At 48.5% G+C, this 19,963-nt stretch overlaps 1 protein-coding gene across 1 annotated transcript; it reads right to left on the reverse strand.

Moving 5' to 3' along the window:
* Positions 1-1,577: 1,577 nt before the first annotated feature.
* On the reverse strand, positions 1,578-2,087 carry LOC142591295 (uncharacterized). Its single transcript, XM_075703623.1, has one exon. It carries the CDS (start codon positions 2,085-2,087, stop codon positions 1,578-1,580), a length of 510 nt encoding a protein of 169 aa, XP_075559738.1.
* Between the last annotated feature and the right edge of the window lie 17,876 nt (positions 2,088-19,963).

The following is a 19,963-nucleotide window of genomic DNA, read 5'->3' on the forward strand; positions in this document are numbered from 1 at the left end:
CGCTTAGCGACGCCACTGATTCATTTTCTGCAAACGCTAGTTGCAGATATTTGTGAGGCGCGTGCCCCCTGCAAGACTGCTGTTCACTAAAAACTCTCCTCCGCGGACAGCATTCCCCTGTCTAGCATTTACTTCCCGCATGAGTTGGCAGAGCAAAAAAAAAAAAAATTGCGGACCCTACGCACTGTGAGAATCCATGTAAGGGAAGCTTTCAGTGCTGTTTGCTTTGAGTGACGATAATTAGCGGTGACATTGACAGCGAGCGTTTAATTTCTTGAATGTTTAGTCTAACGCGAGAGTGGTGAGTTGACGTAAAACTTTACGTTGCGTGCACCGCTGCTGTTCGTCTGCGTAGCACAAGGAACGCACAGGGAGAGGTGTTTGCTCAAGGCGTTGTTGTGCGCCATACTTGACAACCTCTGAGAGGGTTGAGCATATTGATTGCCTCACATGTCACATCGCATCGGGGTACTAAACTTTCATTGAAATATGGGGCTAGACGTGACAAAACCACACTCGGATTATGAAGCACGTCGTAGTGGCGCACCCCGCAATAATTTTGACACCGTGGTGCTCTTTAACGTGTCCCTAAATATAAGTGTACGAGCCTATTCTTTTTTTTTTGGGGGGGGGGGCGTCGATATGCGCGTGCCGCGGTCGGTGTCAAGCCGCGACCTCGAGCCGTGGCAAAGCCGTAAAGCTACCGCAGTGGGCACAGAATTTTGATTTGACATGCGACTATACTTACGTAGTGTCACCTAGACCCCGCGGTGCGCTTTATTGCGTTTTTTTTCACGCTCTGCGCAAGTTATCTGCTTGACATATTTGCATGTTATTTATTTTTCGGAAATAATGGAGATCCACCTTACCGTTCCTTCAATTTAAATTTATCCAGTTGGCCAATTTCTTTGTTTGACGTCACCTTCACTCTATCCCGCCTGCCCCCCCCCCCCACCCCACCTTGTGTGGGAACTGCGAGCGAAGAGTGGCAAGGGGTTATTCACTTCTTTCGCGACTGCGTCGATTCTACCCAAAGCCACCTAGAATTCAAGGCCTGCGCGCTCCGTCCGTGACGTCACGTACCTTGCCCGACCCCGCCGGAGTGCGCCTGCTTGCTACCGCCCGTTCGCCTTTGAACCGAAGTGAAATGGGAGCTTCCAAGAATTTCAATGCACGACCAGTATTTAGCGTCAGTTTATTTCTCGTAACAACATGAAGTTCCATTTACAGGCCCGCGGTTAAAACCATTATTTAACGGTGTCATGTTGTCATGCAAGAAAGAGAGTGGGCGACAGTAGCATTAAGGAAAAAAGGTTTATTTTCCAATACTAGAACTGATTAAAAAAACACTGAACAATACCCTGACAGATTTACTTCAAATGCACACTGAAGAACGAAAAGGGAGTCCTCACAAACACTGTGAGGACTCTCACACTACAATACACTGACTACAAACAATACAAACAAATCCTTGAACCAAACAACCTGTCTGAAGCTGGTCTGCATTACGAAAGCGTTTTGAGCTTTCTTTGCTGTTTCTTTTTTGACAGTTCAGTGTTTAAGAGGTCTGTCTTCATTTAGACATAATTTTTAAGCAATGTGTTCGCTGCTGCCCCCAGTATATTTTGATAGACATCATCAGGATGATGACCTTGAGAACAGATATCGAATCCTTCATCGTCTATTACTTCTTGTGTCAAATTAATCAGCAATTCCCTTTGATGTCTGGAAGCATGAAACTGCACAACATTTTCTTGTGTAGTCAATTTCTCAAGAACTAGTTGCATTCGCAGCACGGCATCTATGACTACAGGCCTCGGGAACTTCAAACCACCACGGGAGAGGTTCCCAATTATTATGTTGCGATCCAGCTCCATTTCTTTTTCCTGTGCGGTAAGGTTTTCTGCACAAGCTGTGCAAGGAATCTTTTTTAGAGCTGCATGTGCACAATATCCTGCTATGTATGTAATAGCTGGCAAGCTCGACTCCTTGCTTTTAATGTCTTCTTCTGTTATTTTTATCTTGTAGTCTTCTATGAGGCGGCTGGCATCTAATGTTTTGCTGCTAGATTTCCACATGTCTCTCATTTCAGGGAAGATAAGCGAGTCTTGCAGCCTTAGTTTCGCTTCCGCCTCATATATTTGCTGTATGGAGACATGATAGTTTGTCCCACAAAGGCGACGGTATCTTCCAAACCTTTCTTCAAGGCTGTCACTTTGGAATTTGCCAAGCAAGACATACTCTAAGTGAAGCTCGTCAATGCAATAGCGGCAGACCTCAATTAGGGAATAAGTTGTGAGCCTGAGTGCAACATGCGTATCAGTTGTCAGAGCACCGGTGTTCATTTTCACCTCTTTCCATACATCTAACCAGCTGACAAAAGAACTCAGGAACTGCACTTGCACACCATACAAGCTCGTCACTGGTTCTTGATAGGGACATCTTAGCCGACGGCCTTTCTGAGGCGTTTTTACGTTGACAATGTGCCACCACTTTAGTATCACACTGATAAAGTCTGCCGTTCCTTCAGCATAGGACAGGCCAAGTTTTCCTCCAAGTGACTTCAGGGCTTCAATAACGAATGGATTGAAAACTTTCAGTGCTAGTTTTACGTTCTGTCTTTCTATGTTGGATGGGTGGAGAGCTTTGTATGTAAGCCCATAGCCAAACTTTGATAGGCTTTTTCTTTCAAATTCATGTATGTCACGGAGTGCCTTAAAAGAAGCTCCATTAATGCGAACTAATGATGATGCACTTGAAAACTCCGGATAGAAAATGCATGTTCCAGGACTTTTCTGATTAAGCCAATTGTTCCTCACACATTTTAATAAATGAACAGGATCCACTACATAAAATAGGGGCCTAGATTTGTCAGCAGGGTGAGGGTAAACAATATCCAACCTGTTATGCGGCGAAAACATGGACATCACTTTTCTGTTTATTGCATTGTTGTCTGTTATGACAGCAATAACTGTGAGTCCTGCCTTCTCAAGCTCCAAGATAACATTTTTGAGGACATCGTGCAACTGCCTTGCTTCGATACTAAAAACAGGCAAGATATGTGCAACATCCTTGTGCCCTGATAGCAAACTCTGAATCATGAAAACATGAGCAGCTTTTGCTGCATCAGAACAGTTTGCTGCTGTGCCAGTCAATGAGCCACCTTTGTAATTAAAGTACTGCGTCAAGTGAATTTCGTCCATCATGAGAATGACGACTTTTTCATGTTGCTTTAGATGATTTGTCCTTCTTTTGATGTAGTTGAAGAAATGTTCATCTGTCTGTTCGTGCGCAGGACTAGCACGATACTCGCCACAAATCCTCATCACTGTAGAAGGGTGTGGCAAAGTTATTTTGCTAGTACTGCGGACGAACCTATAGGCATGTGGGGAAATGGTATAAAGGATGCTTGAAAATATCATAAGCTCTGCTGGATACCTCAAAGCACTTTTATCCTTAAGGAGCAAGCGCAACTGTTCAGTTAAAAATTTAACTGTCTCTAGCTGTTCTTGTGGCAAAAGATCCTCGTTCGCAATGTCATCGAGAAGTGAGCACCCTAGCTGAAAAGACGCTTTCACTTTTTCATCTGCGTGAAATATAGATGGTGCTTTGAACATTTTTACACTTTCTAACACAGACTCAAGAGTGCGCATATCATCTAGCTTGCTAGGCATAGTTACATCATCAGAAGAGAGTTTTGCCTTCCTCCAGAAGACCGTAACCTTCATAAGGTGACTCACTATAACAGAGCGCTCCACCTCTAGTTCTCCTGAGTCACCTGCAATGTGCACGAAAAACACAGCGTCTTGAACAGTCTTCACCATCCAGAAATCGCACAACTGTACATCTGGAAGCCGTGAAAGCAGATCATTATATGACGCCAGCTTGTTCCTGTGCTCTTCTTCAGCATGTGCTGCCAGTGATAACTGCACGGCTTCATCCAGATGGGATGCTTCAAGGCGCCTTCGCTTGTCTTCCGGTGCATCACGCACTGGAGAAAAGTGTGATAGGTAGGCAGGGCTATTGGGGAAAATGGTTGGCACAGCCTCTTGTGTCAGACGTGTAAGTCCCATTGGTGCTTCCACTGTCCTCCCATCAGAAGCTGTATAGCTAGAGGTGGTCTTGAGAAACTCTGGCATAAAATGTAGCTCGCAAACCTTCACAGCAAAAGAAAAGATGAATTATTAAGATTTGGGTTCGTTCACCATCTCCACCGGCATTTTTGTTTTCATATATAACGCGCCGTATAGATTCGTCAGCAAATAGTAGTCAAGAAGGGCCGTGTCAATTGTAAGATCAGAGGTTCAGCATCAATAAGCACTCCAGACGAGTACAGAAGGCACAAGTGACTCGCCAAAACATTAAATACGAAATTCCAATATTTCTACCAGAAATGCAAACAGAAGCCAACTCTATTTCATTAATATGCCACTAGCTCAACTCGATTTCAGCACGAAGCTAGCAGGCAGCACAAGAACCAAAGGAAATCTTTTTCGCCATTTGTACACAGTAAACAAAATATCTCCGTAAAAAAATGCATTGATTCAAGAAACGATAGACATTGCTTTAAAACTTGGCGCCTACGGAAGAGAACATGTGGATGTACTACATACCTTGGGATCGCGTAAGGTGCCGATGTCGACGTCGTCACGACGGATAGCTCTCACCCACTGCTTTCTGCGGGCAGCGTCACGCGGCAATGAAAAGAGTCTAACTTTAGGACCCTTATCGTAATTTGCGCGGCAGTTGGGTACGCAGCACCGACCCATCGCTGCTTTCGACGCACGCAGAAAACTTGAAGACCTTCGTACCACACCGCAGGCTTAGGCCTAACGCACTGATTCCAGCTTGGTCGTCGGCTTTACGAGCAGTGTCAACGTTGTTTGGAAACTTCCCCACACCACCACTTCACTTAAAAGACTATTCGTGCAGTCTGCACGCGATGTGCTGCACTATGATCACAAAACAGTTCAAGAAATACAACATCCAAGCGTAAGCGTGCACACGCGCCGGTCAACAAAGGTAGAAAGAAAAAAAAACGCGCTGTTGACCGTCAGTGCCACCTGTCGGAAAGCCGAGAAAGCTAGGCCCGCTTCGGCTAGGGCCAAGTGTAGTGACGTCACAGCCACGAAAGACGGGAGTGCGGAGGCCTTGAAAATTCTAGATGGCGCTGTTCTACCCCGTCTGTTCCTCCTCTTCTCCCTCTGCCATTCTAGCTTGCTTCCCTCTAGATTCGCACGTTAGTAGCAATGTATGCACTAGCACGGGGTCACGGATAATTACAGCTGTCAAGAGACTAATGTGACGACGCCCAAGGAGCTCCAGAGGTCATTGTGCACATGCGATGGGATGAAAGCTACAAACGAGCTCCTCGTGTCACCTTTCTCCCCTGCCGCGCTCCTGTCATGGATAGACACGCCCCTAGCCACCAGCTGGTGCGGAGTAGCGGACAGGAGCAGCAGCAGCAGTGGGATATTCGAAGGAAGGGGCAAAGAAAGCTTCGCTTTAAAAATTTCTTCTCTGGACATGATAACAAAACTGCAGACACTTTCCCCTATCTCCCAAATTACCTCCTTCATGCGTTAAGGGAATTACATGTTGTAGGTTGGCGTGGCGCGACGAAACTTTCTCACAGTTCCCAGCAGGCGCCGAAACTTGGGACACGTGTCTGCGAAGGGGGAATCAACGGCTTTGTAAAAGAGGTGATGCACTACGAAGCGTGAAATTAGCCATTTCGCCCACTGCGCCTACCTGCCTTTTGTTGATTCATGCCGCTTACTCATTTATTGGTAAAATGTCAGCTACTGGTCAGTTGCGTAGCAACAGAGGGGGCCGGGGGGCCGTGGGCTCCGGGTTCAAGGGGCCAGTTGGGGGGGGGGGGGGCGTGTCATATACGCCTGAAGACACCCCTGTTTCCGCCGGCTTAAGGTGGGGGTACTACAGCAGCCATCTTGCGAGTAGTTCATATTCCCCCACCAGGCGACGCCACTGAGTCATGACTGAAGGGACGCTCTTTGCCGATGCAGCACAGCGTTGCCGCTCGGAGCAGGACGCGCCTGCATGTATCGGAAGCTTCTCGAACGTTGTCGATGCTTCCATCCGTTGTCTGTTATCACCGGCGCTTATGAAATCTGATTGTATGAGGGACGCGAATTGTCTAGTACTTACTGGAAGACACGCGGGAAACAGGGATTACTCTGGAACCTTCGATGACTCATGTATAAAAGCCGACGCGTTTCGCCGATCAGATTTCGACGATCGACGACTGTGTTCGCCGCTATCGTTGTGCTTCGAGTGCAACTTGCGTTTGTGGGCACAGGTTCGCGCAATAAAGTCCGTTTCGTCATTCACAGTTTTGCGACTGTTTTCTTCACCGTCACTACTACGTGACAATAGGAACACAACTGAACAATAATATGACAGAATCCTTCAGACCATGAAGTTCACTGCAGGTTGCCTTTGCAGCGCCACTTGATTAATGTCTACTTAGGAATCTCAGTAGCGGAAGGAACACGACGCAAAAGAAAAGCAGGGTAGTCTGTTGACCTCAGTATCTCCGCGAAAATGAGACATTACCGGAAAGACGAATGCGTCCGTGCCCTGGGTTCTTGTTCTCCTTTCCCTATATTTGCGACCGTCTGCCTGGCCGTCCCGAGGCACTTACCGCGTGCAGATGACAAAGCGTGGATTTTATTCGTGGTTGTAAGAAAAGGCTGAGAGAAGTTTTGCTGGCCTGACAATCCGGATGGCTGACAGCTGAACAGCAGGTTGCCACTATCCCTCAAAAGGAAAGTGTATAACAGCTGTTTGTTACCAGTACTCATATATGGGGCAGAAACCTGGAGGCTTACGAAAAGGGTTCTGCTGAAATTGAGGACGACGCAACGAGCTATGGAAAGAAGAATGATGGGTGTAACGTTAAGGGATAAGAAAAGAGCAGATTGGGTGAGGCAACAAACGCGGGTAAACGACATCTTAGTTGAAATCAAGAAAAAGAAATGGGCATGGGCCGGACATGTAATGAGGAGGGAAGATAACCGATGGTCACTAAGGGTTACGGACTGGATTCCAAGGGAAGGGATGCGTAGCAGGGGGCGGCAGAAAGTTAGGTGGGCAGATGACATTAAGACGTTTGCAGGGAAAACATGGCCACAATTAGTACACGACCGGGGTAGTTGGAGAAGTATGGGAGAGGCCTTTGCCCTGCAGTGGGCTTAACTAGGCTGATGATGATGATGATGATGATGATGCCTGGCCGTCCCGAGGCACTTACCACGTGCAGATGACAAAGCGTGGATTTTATTCGTGGTTGTAAGAAAAGGCTGAGGGAAGTTTTGCTGGCCTGACAATCCGGATGGCTGACAGCTGAGCATCGGCCAGCAGGGGCATAGTGTAAATAGCAGAGAGGAGAGAAAGTGATAACTCGGCGTACTCTCGCATTGCGTGGCGAGCGCCGTGTACAAAAGCGCGCACGTGCGCTTTCGTCTGCCGAGAGGATGCTGTTCTCGTACACGTCGAAAACTTGAAGGCGTCTCGTCAAAAAGGCGCATTCTTGCAATGCAAATTTCGCTATTACTGCTTTCTCCCCCTTTTTTTTTTCGAAGGCTTTGCTAAAGCAGGCGTTTGTCTTCTTTATTGATGTGTGATGTATGTAATGTTTTCACTCTATTGCATTCCTGGCTTACTTCAAGGTCGTAAAAACTCGCTACAATAGATTGAGGTACAGAAAAGCGAACGGAAGCACGTAACGATGTTCTTTGTCACACTTTCCCGACCCGTATGGTATTGTGCAAAACAACACATGAACGAGACACTATAGCTAATAAGGCTATATTTCGGATCCCGTCATTATGTACATGTTTCGGGAGGAGGGGGGCGGGTATGAGCTAGCGTGAAAAAACGCAAATATACGGGGCATTCGCAATAAAGCTGGCCATGAGGCTCCCTTTTCATCTTTCTCGTCCGTTGATTTCGGGACCCTCGTCTGCATACTGTATGTACTAAACTGATGTTTTGTTATGTATTCATCATTATCAACATATGAGCTGCTCTTTTTTTGAGCGCTTCGTCACATGTTCTCTCCTCGACGTTACTTATTATGAAAATGCAATATGCAAGACTTTTTGCTATAAGTTCGCACTCGACTTTTTAGTGAAGTGTTAGAATAGTATATTGAAAGGCGAAATTGCACATCAGGTTTGAATAGCCTGCCAAAACATGTCGTAATCGATAAATACAATCTCCGCGGTGTTCGTTTTCCGGAATGGTCGACTGTTGGTGAATTTTTCTTTGCAAGGTAGGGCGTTTTTAGGGCCGCCAACTCCCATATATTTGCAAATCGTCTGTTAGGTTCGTTTATAGTCACAAATCAAATCGTAGGGCGTGTCTGATCCCCGCTTCAGCAGTGCGTACTCAGGTAAATTTTATACCGAAACACTGCCAGGGCGCACGTGCGCAAATGACAAAAAGAACGTATCGATTAGAAACGTGCATCAAAATAGGCAGGACCCCATTATCTAAAACACGACACCTATAAGACAGAGTGAAACCTTTCACAGCATTTTTTTTAATTTTCTTCCTCTTTCTTCGGGAACTATATATATATATACATATATATATATATATATACATATATATTGTTACGTCCAAGCGCGTCAAAGGGACGCGGGGATCAAGAAGAGAGGGGAAGAGGAGAACGAAGACTGTGCAGCGGCCATTCCTGTACTTCGTAGCCTGCCGTTCCTGCCCTCGCACGCCTAAATAAACCCCTTTACCCCGTGCTTGTAACAAATTGGTGGACGGTGCGGGGTAAACCTCGTAATCACGGAGCCTACGCTGCTACAACTTCGCCGAAGCCGTCGACTTGCCGGACTTCCGCCACCCCCACCTGCCATGCCTGAATACGCCTGCGAGATTCCCGAAGGATCTGACGCGGCTTCAAGGCCAACACCTGGTGTTCCGTGGCAATACTACCGGGTGCCACTCACTTTCGGAGGAAAAGCCGGAGAAGATGTCGACGAGTGGCTCACGAACTACCGGAGGGTGAGCCGGTCTAACGGTTGGAACTCGACCGCACAGTTGTCCAATGTTGTGTTTTCCCTTACCGACACAGCGCTCGTCTGGTATGAGAATCACGAAGACACGCTCACTTCGTGGGAGCTTTTCGTCGAGGAGCTCAGAGCGTGTTTTGGAGACTCTAGCGCAAAAAAGAAACGCGCTGAACAGACGCTTTCGCAAAGAGCTCAGATTCCCGGCGAGACCTGTACGACTTATATCGAAGAAGTGCTGAAATTGTGTAAAATAGTCAACTCTCAGATGTCTGAAGATGACAAAGTGGGACATTTGTTGAAAGGAATAGCCGAAGACGTCTACAATTTTTTGATCGGCAAGGAAAGCTTGGACTCCGTGTCTGACGTCATTCGCCACTGCAGGACCTTTGAGACGTTGAAGATGCGACGGATAATACCGAAGTTTGGTCGCCTGGCTAATGTCACGACGGTGGCGAGTGTAGACCCGAGCTCGTGTGTTGACCTCCCATCCACTATACGGCAGATTGTTCGCGAAGAGTTGCTCCATCAGGAAGAGATGTACCGTTGCACACCCGGCATCACTGGCGCGTACTCACCACACGAGATGAGAAACACGGCCGTTTCGACCGCATGGCAACCCACGGTTCACTCAGCGACCATGGAGTATAGGTCTATCCCACAAACGAGAGGGACCATGAGCTATCAAGGTCATGACTACGGCCAACACCCACGCCGCACGCAGGCCTCCCGGCGGCCGATGCCTAGCCATGATGAATGTCACCCACCTGCTGTCTATGCAGTCGACAGCAACATGCGCGACTACATGGAAGAACATCGCAATTCGAGGCATCTGCCGGTGTGTTTCCAATGCGGTGTCGCGGGCCACATAGCGAGGTTTTGCAATCGTCGCCCAACAACGTGGAATGGTCGATCCGGATTTTCCACAAGGCCCACACCTCCTACGAGGACAACTCAACAGCCGTACACCACCTCTTAGTCAGCTGGCGTCCCTCCTGGCAACGATTACTGGCAGAGAAGCTTCAGGAGCCGCTCGCCGGCATCTGACAGGAGTTTGACGCCACCGCCAACTTCTCGCGCACCGCGTTTACGTCAATCGCCATCGCCAGTGCGCCGCTCATCCTCGCCTTCACAACCGGAAAACTAGCTAGCGCGGCCGATGGGGGTGAGGTCGCTCGACACGTGCTATCGACAGAAATGCCCCCCGCAGTTGCTATGATTAAGAACAAAGTGCATGTACTTGTTCATGGTGTTCCTACAATGGCTTTAGTGGATACCGGAGCAACTGTATCCGTAATGAGTCTCGGTTTTAAAGGTCGGTTGGGGCGTAAAGTTGTATTTCGGTGGGACCAGGCTGCAACGTTTTGTGGAGTGAGCGGCGAGTCGTTGCGCCCTGTTTGTGTGTGCACTGCTGACGTATCCTTGGCTGGTGGAATTTTCGCGACGGAGTTTGTAGTTATTCCCCGATCGACGCACGAAGTGATTTTGGGAATCGACTTTTTGCGACAGTGTGGTGCGACCGTCGATTGTCGCACGGGGGAAGTTTGCGTCGATGGCCATGTTTCGTCCGGGCTCTTAGAGGAGACTTGCCGTCAAGGTGAACTTTGTGTGTCTGCAGATACTGTTGTGCCTGCGTCCACCTCTGTGTGCGTGCCGGTTGTGTGTCGCGGTGAAGTTCCAGACAGTTTTGATGCCTCCGTAGAGCCAATGCATCTCAATTGTATGAAGAAGAACGTTTTTGTCCCTCATTGTGTGGTATCCATCGGCAACGGGCGTGCTGGCTTGTGGACGGCCAACTGCTCGGCAGAACCCATCCTGCTTCCAGACGGCTTGAAACTCGCCTACTTTACAGAATACACGTCTTCGTCCGTAGCCGTACTAACAGATCGTCCGTGTGAACCTGCTGACCTTTGCCACGTCTCAGACAAAAAGCTTCTGTCTATGATAAACAAGTCACTCAGCACAAGGGAGCGCCATGCCTTGGTGGATACGCTTTCTAAGCATCTGTCAGTGTTTGACTTTGCGCAGCCGGACAAAGCGTTCTCGATCCCTGAGTCACGAACACGCCATACTATCGATACGGGATCTGCGCGCCCGATCAGGCAAAAGCCTTATCGCGTGTCGCCTAACGAGCGGAAGATAATCGGGGAACAAGTGAATGACATGATGAAAAATGGAATAATACAAGAGTCCTCGAGTCCTTGGGCAGCTCCGGTCATACTTGTCAGAAAGAAAGACGGTAACTGGAGATTTTGCGTCGATTATCGAAGATTAAACGCCGTGACTAAGAAGGATGTCTACCCCCTGCCCCGGATTGATGATGCAATTGATTGCTTGCATTCGGCCTCTTATTTTTCTTCAGTGGACCTGCGCTCAGGATATTGGCAAATCCCGATACACCCGGCAGACAAGGAGAAAACAGCCTTCATAACCCCGGATGGATTATTCGAATTCAATGTGATGCCATTTGGGTTGTGCAACGCTCCAGCAACCTTTGAAAGGTTCATGGACACCATTCTACGTGGGTTAAAGTGGAACATCTGTATATGCTATCTTGACGACGTTGTTATATTTGGGCGCACATTCAATGAGCACAATACGCGCCTGGATATTGTCCTAGACTGCATCAAAAACGCTGGCCTGGTTCTGAACTCCAAGAAATGTAACTTTGGTGACCGTCAAACACTTGTGCTGGGTCATCTTGTTGACAAAGACGGTATCCGGCCTGATCCCCTCAAGACGGCAGCTGTCGAGGCATTCAGTGCACCGCAGTCAGTGAAGCAACTTCGTAGTTTTCTGGGTCTTTGCTCTTACTTTCGCCGATTTATTCCTGGTTTTGCTGACGTCGCTTATCCTCTGACAAATCTGCTACATAAAGACGCACGGTTTGAGTGGACACCCGAGTGCGATTCTGCATTTCGTCAGCTGAAGTTCCTGTTAACCTCCCGACCTATCCTTCGCCACTTTAATCCTACTGCGCCAACAGAAATCCACACAGATGCTAGTGGCGTTGGTCTGGGTGCCGTCTTGGTCCAACGCTATGACGACCGTCAGCACGTGATTGCTTATGCAAGTCGCTCATTAAGCAAACCTGAACGCAACTACACGGTGACAGAACAAGAATGCCTCGCTGTAATCTTTGCGGTTCAGCGATTTCGCTCGTACTTGTACGGACGCCCATTCCAAGTCGTCACAGACCACCATTCCCTGTGCTGGCTCGTGAACCTTCGCGACCCTTGTGGTCGCCTTGCGCGCTGGGCTTTGAGGTTGCAGGAATATAACTTCACTGTTTCCTACAAGAGTGGCCGAAAACACGCTGACGCAGACTGCCTTTCCCGTATGCCGCTTGCCACGACGGACTGCGACGCAGACGATTTTGATCATCTCGTCGCTTCTGTGACACCCGCTTTTCCAGATATCGATGCATTCAAAGCAGAACAACGGACAGACACTAAATTGGAGCCACTCTTTACTTCTGCCCATTCAAGTGCAACAAGCAGCTACTGTGTACGTGACGGGCTCCTGTACAAAAAGAACTACTCAAGCACGGGTGCACGCTTCCTTCTAGTGGTGCCGGAGCGTCTCCGGCCAGCAATCCTTCAGGCTATGCACGATGACCCTACCTCCGGTCACTTAGGCACTGTGCGCACACTTTATCGCATTCAAGAACGCTTTTACTGGCCCCGGATGCGACATTCGGTTGAGTTTTATGTGGCCAGCTGCATACAGTGCCAACGTCGGAAACGCCCAACCACTGCCCCATCTGGTCTCCTTCAACCTGTGCCGCCTTCCAGCTCACCCTTTCGGCAAGTTGGAATTGATCTGTTAGGCCCTTTTCCAAAGTCATCTAAGGGGAACCGCTGGATAATTGTCTGCGCCGACTATTTCACACGCTATTGCGAGACGGCGGCTATACCATCAGCAACTGCCACCGAAGTGTCGCTTTTCTTACTTCACGCTATTGTTCTACGACATGGACCGCCTGGTGTTATCATAAGCGACCGGGGACGTCAATTCACGGCGGATATCGTGGAAGAGCTTGTGCGTTTATGTAACTCGCACCTCCGGCACTCGACGCCGTATCATCCGCAAACGAACGGCCTCACTGAGCGCACTAATCGAACAATCACCAATATGCTTTCCATGTATGTTGCGTCCGATCACAAGAATTGGGATGAAGTTTTACCGTTTATTACTTACGCCTACAACACCGCCAAGCACGAGACAACCGGCTACAGCCCCTTCTTCCTTCTATATGCTCGGCCGCCCCAGTATACGCTCGACACTGTCCTCCCCTTTTACCACCACGAAAATCCTACGGTCGCCGATACGCTATGCCTCGCTGAAGAGGCTCGGCGACTTGCGCGTCTGCGGACTTTGGCATCACAAGAAAACTCCAAAGCCCGCTACGACGCACGACATCGGCCTGTTACATATCACCCTGGTGATCTCGTTTGGCTTTGGACTCCCACAAGGAAGCGCGGTTTGTGTCAAAAGCTGCTGGCAAACTACGATGGACCGTATGTTGTCATCGACAAAGTCAGCGAAGTGAACTATACTCTCGCGCGCCTCACGAACACTGGTAGACGTTCTGCTAGGACACAAGTCGCGCATGTCGCACGGTTGAAATCATGTACGCCACGACAAGCTAGTTGACTCGCCCAGGGGGCTTTGTCTGCGAGGGGAGGTATGTTACGTCCAAGCGCGTCAAAGGGACGCGGGGATCAAGAAGAGAGGGGAAGAGGAGAACGAAGACTGTGCAGCGGCCATTCCTGTACTTCGTAGCCTGCCGTTCCTGCCCTCGCACGCCTAAATAAACCCCTTTTCCCCGTGCTTGTAACAATATATATATATATATATATATATATATATATATATATATATATATATATATATATATATATATATATATATATATGAGGCTAGGTCGCTTGGCGGTGTTCTTGCCCAATTACACACAATCGGACAGAAACAAGCCATCGGCTCCACAATCTTGTTAGTAGAATATGATTCACGCATATTTCACAGCATGTGCTTCCTTTGTCATGTCGCCCAGGGTTCCCAATGCATCAAACAAGGGTAATTTTGCAGATCGCAGTCATCGAAATGCGGCCGGTACGGCCTCGTGTAGAACCAGTGACCTTGACTTCAGCAGCGGACACGTGTTTCACACGAGCCGATAATATTTTTCTCAAAAATTTTGGTGAAGAAATTCTGTTGGACACACGTTCAAGCATCATCGCACTGAGCGCGTCTCTGGCTTGGACACGCCAGTTTGTGCAGCTGACAGGTGGCAGCCGTATCAGTGCTAATTTCTGAAACCTCTCATGAAAAGTATTCTCGCCCTGGTCATAATTCATCCGTGTCGAGAACCATCTTGTCGAGGCTGTCGGCCCTTTCACCATAATCGTGCGAGCCGTGACCGAGGGGTGTCGCGGGGTGAACGGCCGATCACAACAGCCTGTCCACCGGCTCGAAAGGGGGCAGCTCATCGGTGCCCATTGAAGAGGCCTTGGCCGCTCAGCAGGCGCAGCTCCGGCTCGAAGTCCCAGGCTCGCCAGGAGGATGGAAAGGCCGATCACAACAATGCGTTATCCTTTATTTTATGCTAGTCTTATCCACCGCTCACGTCCGGCTGATCCCGTTGATAACGTGAGCGGACCGTCGCTCTAACCACTGACCAAGCGCGAAAAGCACGAAAAGGCATTATCATCGGAAAGGCATCACTACATAATACCGGCCCAGGCCAATGGGTGACACCATGTGGTATGGGTGGGGTGCAATTTGTTCTCTACAGTCTCGTCTTACTGCGCGTTGAGTACTACAGCATGCGTGCTTTTCGCGTCGCTCATACAATCAGATTACATAAGCGTCGGTGACAACAGACAACGGATAGAAGCATCGATAACGTTCGAGAAACTTCCGATACATGCAGGAGCGTCCTGCGCGTGGTGAAAAGCGGTCACAGGTGAAAGATAAACAAGTACATGTGTCAATACAATTCCATTCCACTGCGTTGTGTCAGCCAAAGAAAATAATGGCTGTGGCTTAGCTAAGGTTAAGCCCAGGATGCGAAGCATACTAGCCTTTATTTTAGTTGTTGAACCACTGTTTAGCCTGGTGAACTGCTGTTGCTTGGCTATATTTGGTTCGGCTAGACGAAGAAACAACTCATGCGTTACTCTGCTTCGCCTTCAAAGAGTGGAACGCGACAGCGTTCCCGTCGACCCGCCAAGGGGTGTAAGACAATGGGCTACGGCGCACTGACTACGCGCCCCGCATTGGGCGCGGTGAGCGTCGAGCAACGCAGCGTTCGGCGCGGCAACGAAATGTGCGCCTGAGCAAGCGACGCACGCCTGAGCCTTAGAAACAGCTCGTTTCTAAGGCAACACCGCATTCACTAGAGGCGCTTTTGTACCGCTTTGAAGCATCGTACTCGTGGCTCAGTGGTAGCGTCTCCGTCTCACACTCCGGAGACCCTGATTCGATTCCCACCCAGCCCATCTTGCAAGAGTTGAGCCAAAGCCACCTAGAAACAAGCGCAGCTGCTTATATACCGCCGCGACGCTGCGAGCGACGGCGCGAGTTGGAGCCCCGTTTCTCCTCTGTCGTGACGTCACGGTGTCACGTGGTCAGCCTTGAAGGCGACACCGCCGCGCCTGAGGAGCTGGGTTGAGCTCTAGTAATATGCTTCGCATAAAAAGAGAAGGGGAAGATTCCTCTACTGTGTTACTGTAATCGCGCCATCTACAAGGTCGACGACTGAACAGAAGTTTCAGGGAGTCATTTTAGCGCACCAAGGGCGAGGCCTCCTCCCTTTTTCGGCCACGCAGGCGGCTCTCATGCTTGGCTGGCACGCGCTTTCACCGTGGCTGCTATGCACGTACTAGCCCAACAAAAACAGGAAAAAACAGCGTGTCTCGCGGCTTTGGCTACGCCTCTGAGAGTGGTTCCTCTAACTATTCAGGATGATTGACAGGCACTGTGGGGCAGTTCAGGGGCGAAATCCTATAACGGTTCCAAATGCGAACCGGGGCGGCTATTCTGGATATTCCGCCATTTTCTTCAAGGTGTGACGTTCACGCGAGGCGTTCAAAATGGCGCTGATAGCCCCGTTTTGCTTTCGTAACTTGACGCAAACTTGACGTTTTGCCTAAGAAACTGAAATGAAGGCATCTAACATAACGTTCTTGATAAAGCAAAGCAGTTTTCCTCCCCAGTAAAAATAAAGCAGCTAGCTCAAAGCGTACGATTATTCCGTCGAAAACATTTCTCGCTTCCGTCGTCTGCTGTATGCAAGACGTCGTCTGCTTCATTAGCTAGGATGCGTGTACCCGGTAAACGGAATGAGTCATCCTACGTTGGTGCCAACGCGCTTGTTTTCTACCTCGAGGAAACGTACGCGACCGACCAGTGGTGATGAGCACACGTTCTAGGCCGCGTTATCGCTATCTCGCGAAACGCAAGTGACTCAGCCTTACTCGGCTGGCTGAGAAACGGCCGTATATCACAGATAGCGTTGCGCGCACCAGAGATATCCGCTAGCTCGACGCAAACGCCGGCGCTGCCATCTCTTGTTCAGTTAGCTGGTCACTAGCATTGCGGGAGGAAACTTCAAAGTACCGCCTTGCGTGCATTCCTTTTTATAAATGAAAAAGACGCCGTTGTCACAACTCTTGATTGTGCAAAAAGGCATCAATCTTGATTACAATGCAAACGCAGCAGTGGAAAGTGGACAACGTTACGCAAAGTTCGCTATGTTCAACCAATATTATTTCGTATAAACGCGTTATGGCCCAAAACACAAATGCCAACACCACCCGAGAGCGATGCAAATACTATGAGCACGCGTTATGACAAAAGATTTTTATGGTGCCAAACGACGGGGAAAATGTGGCGATACGCATTCATCTCTCCAGCTTTTGCATATGGCTGCTCATTACCATAATTTGCGTGGCTCGTCGCACGACAAATTATGGCGGAAAATCTCTGCAGTGCCGGCCCAGCGCAACGTCACGGAACGTCAAATTGACGTTTGCGAAACGGCCCTTCCTGTGACGTTTCCCACAGCACATTCTTTCAGCCAATCGGCAAGCTGGCATGGCGCATATATTGGATCCCCAACCCATATTCGCGAAATTGCAGATGCATTGCACTGGCATCTGTACGCTACCGCTCACTTTCTTTTTGAAGCGCTAATGTCGCAATATAACTGCCAAGGACCAAACAAATGTATTAGTCGATAAAATTTGTAGCTCCACGTCACGTTTCGTCATCTTGATGAAAACGCAAAATTGCATTTTGCAGAACTTCCATTTGCCGGCCCAAATTTCAAGGCACGTGAGCACTTGACAGCCAATCAGAGAGTCAACATGGCGGATAATGGCGGCCGTGTAGCCGCCATGTGTGTCGAGAATAGCACCCCGGTTCGCTTCACCGCTTACGTCACTAAATAGGCCACTCCTAAGCCGGAGGTGAAAGACGCGACCAATAAACGAGAGGGTGCCGCCTCTGAAGTGTACGTCATCGTATGACGAGTTAAGAATTGCAGAATGTTTCTTCTTTCTCAATAAATATGAACTATTATTTAAATATTGTCCTGAAAGTTTTCAATTATCGTCGCGTGTTGACATATTATTTTATTGTACAATATGCAATATAATATTACCATTTGTTTAATTGTTCGTCGCCAGGTCGTAATCCACGCGTTTATAATTGTTACCACTCGAATCAAAGGAAATAGCTCCGTCTCCATCAGTTGTGCGGAAATTTTGAAAGTTGGTTCTTTATTCTATGATGTCGTCGCACAGGGACATTTTCCTCGGGCCGGACGTCTCGCACCGGCAAAGAGCGATGGCTGCTCGTCTCCTCCCGTTCGTCGCACAGCCATCGGATGATTCCCTTTCACAGACAATAATGACGCCGAAACTCCTCATCTGTCAGCTCTGATAACGCGTCTAGCAGCTCCAGTCGTTGACGGGTCCGGGAGAGCAACCCGAGGCAAAGAATGAGGGGGCGCCGCCATGTTTTCACGTGTATAAAGTCGCACCTCAGAGATGATCAACGCGCGCGAGCGCGCACCACCCGCGAGTCTCCGAGGCGGCGCGGCCATGGTCGCAAGCAAACAGCCAAGCCACAGCAAGGGAACCCAAAGCGGACTACGTCTTCGCCTGTTCCACTCATGGCCGACCACGGGTTCGCTTTGAAAATTACTGACAGGTGCGTGACGTGTGCAAAATTCGCGGCACCGCAGCGCTGTCTCTGACGGCCGCTGACGCAACCATAATTCTGACCAATCACGGGAGGGCAAGGGAGCCTTTTCTCTTTCGGAGCCATTACACTCTAAGAACAGTTTAGACCCTTTGGCTTGCCCCTTCTGCCACACAAAAATAATCGTCATCTGCCTTGATGCGTTTCCTTTCTTTATCGCTGCAAGCCCGGAACTTTCCAGTGACGAACGGCACGCTCGTTATCAGAAGGGGCACTCCAAAGGGTGTAAACTGTTCGATGCTGATAACGCGCGTGCCATTCGTTACTGGAAAGTTTTGGGCTCGCAGCGATAAAGAAAGGAAACGCATCAAGGCAGATGACGATTATTTTTGTGTGGCAGAAGGGGCAAGCCAAAGGGTGTAAACTGTTCTTAGAGTGTATACGATTCCGCCCCAGGAATCCTTCGGCGGAAAAGTCTAAAGCGTTCGTTCCTGAGGTAAAATGTTTTTGCCCGCCACTTTCGGAGAAACTGTGAACTTCCCGGTCCAGCACTTTTGTGACAGTCGTGTAGATGGCGCTAGGTGAAAATTTTGCATGTAAGTGCAAAAATAGTACAAATTTCTTCCTTTCTTTTCAGTTTGTCGCTGTGATTATAGCATATTACAATAAAAAAGAACCATAGCTGCTAATGTTTGAGATACGAGCCCTTAGATTGCGGTACGGTTTGCAAATTGCGTCGACTTTATCGATGTTACCAGTAGTAAAAAATAGTAACATTCACACGTCCCGTACAGCGTTTCTATTTGCTTTATTGGAAAAGTATGCGTTGAGATTTTGAATTCAGGCTTCTAATTGCCTCATCCAAAACGGCACCTTCGTACCTTTAGTACCTTCCCGCAAAAATGGGCAGAAGGAGGACCAGAATTCTAGATATTGCTTAATTTCGGTCGCATTATTAGGAAACTAATAAAGGTACATAAATGAAATTTTGCGTCATAAATTGAAATTCCTAGAACTCTAAATTGTCCAAAATTTAACTTCCTTGAGCGTGTAGTTGGCGGGCTGTTTACAACAGAATTTGCGATATTTGGCAATATTCAAATGCAAATTATTCAAACAGTAAAAATTCAACAATATCTTGCTGCGTCTAGGAAAGAGATAAATATGTCCTAAAGCTACATAGCAAGCCGCAACGCAGTAAATGCGGTAGTTTCTTCTAAATATGGTCACAACTGAGACACAGTTCGCGAAAACCATGTATCTCATGCTTGTTCTTCAACATTTATTTCTAAATCACGATAATCAATTTATTTATGTTATATGTAGTTGAAATAAACAAGAATTAGGCTTTTTTATGGTATGTACGACAACTTTATATCGTAAGTAGAAGAGCCGTCACGGTTGCTCCAAAAGTACTGAAAACGGCGGGCTCGTGCCGCCGGAGTGGGCGCAAATTGCAAAGAATGCTCCGGTATCCAGTAGCCCGAGCTCATGCACCCGATGCGTTGCGCCGCAGAATTGTCGGCTGCAGCTCTATCAACACCCCACGAAATAATTGCACGAATGTGCGGGCTAGAAATTCTAATTCGCGAAATGGTCGCTAAACTACTCGCCTTAGCGGAACGTTTCATGTGGGGTGCGCTCGTGCTGTGCGTTCATGCTGGCAGCAGGAGTCGCTAAACATACAGTAAGGCGTTGTAAGGCGT

The sequence above is a fragment of the Dermacentor variabilis genome, chromosome 8, assembly GCF_050947875.1.
Source record: "Dermacentor variabilis isolate Ectoservices chromosome 8, ASM5094787v1, whole genome shotgun sequence".
In the NCBI taxonomy this organism is placed as follows: Eukaryota; Metazoa; Arthropoda; class Arachnida; order Ixodida; family Ixodidae; genus Dermacentor; species Dermacentor variabilis.